We start from the raw sequence: 507 nt of genomic DNA on the forward strand, positions 1-507 counted from the left end.
TGCCACTTTGCTGAATCTTCCAATGAGGTCTAGTAGCTTTTTTACTGAGTCTGTAGGGTATTCTATGTATAGGGTCATATCCTTTGCAAATAAAGAGAGTTTTAGTTCATCTTTGCCAATTTGGATGCCTTTAATTTCCCTGTCTTGCTGTATAAATCTTGCTAAGACTTCCAGCACAATATTGAATAGGCGTGGCAACAAAGGTCATCCTTATCTGGTTCCTGTTCACAGACAGAAGACTTTCAGTTTCTCTACATTGAAAGTAATGTAGGCTGGATTTCCGGTTCCGCCACCGCTGCTGCAGCTGGCGGCGTCTTCGTCCACCTGTTTACACTATGTCCAGCGGACTCCCGAAGGCGTTGCGCAGCGACTCCTACGTAGAACTGAGCCACTTCCGGGACCAGCACTTCTGGGGTGACATTGAAGAACAAGAAAAATTACTAAAGAAAAGCTGTACACTGTATGTTGGAAATCTTTCCTTTTACACCACTGAAGAACAAATCTATG

General features: G+C 43.8%; 1 protein-coding gene across 1 annotated transcript in view; it reads left to right on the forward strand.

Moving 5' to 3' along the window:
• Positions 1–507, forward strand: part of VIP (vasoactive intestinal peptide) — a 152,787-nt gene that overhangs the window by 119,379 nt on the left and 32,901 nt on the right. The window contains exon 5 of the mRNA XM_006874359.1: positions 272–460. Within this exon, the coding sequence (XP_006874421.1) occupies positions 272–460 (189 nt within the window). The remainder of the gene's footprint in view (positions 1–271; positions 461–507) is intronic.

This window comes from Chrysochloris asiatica, unplaced genomic scaffold (assembly GCF_000296735.1).
Source record: "Chrysochloris asiatica unplaced genomic scaffold, ChrAsi1.0 scaffold00271, whole genome shotgun sequence".
NCBI lineage: Eukaryota > Metazoa > Chordata > Mammalia > Afrosoricida > Chrysochloridae > Chrysochloris > Chrysochloris asiatica.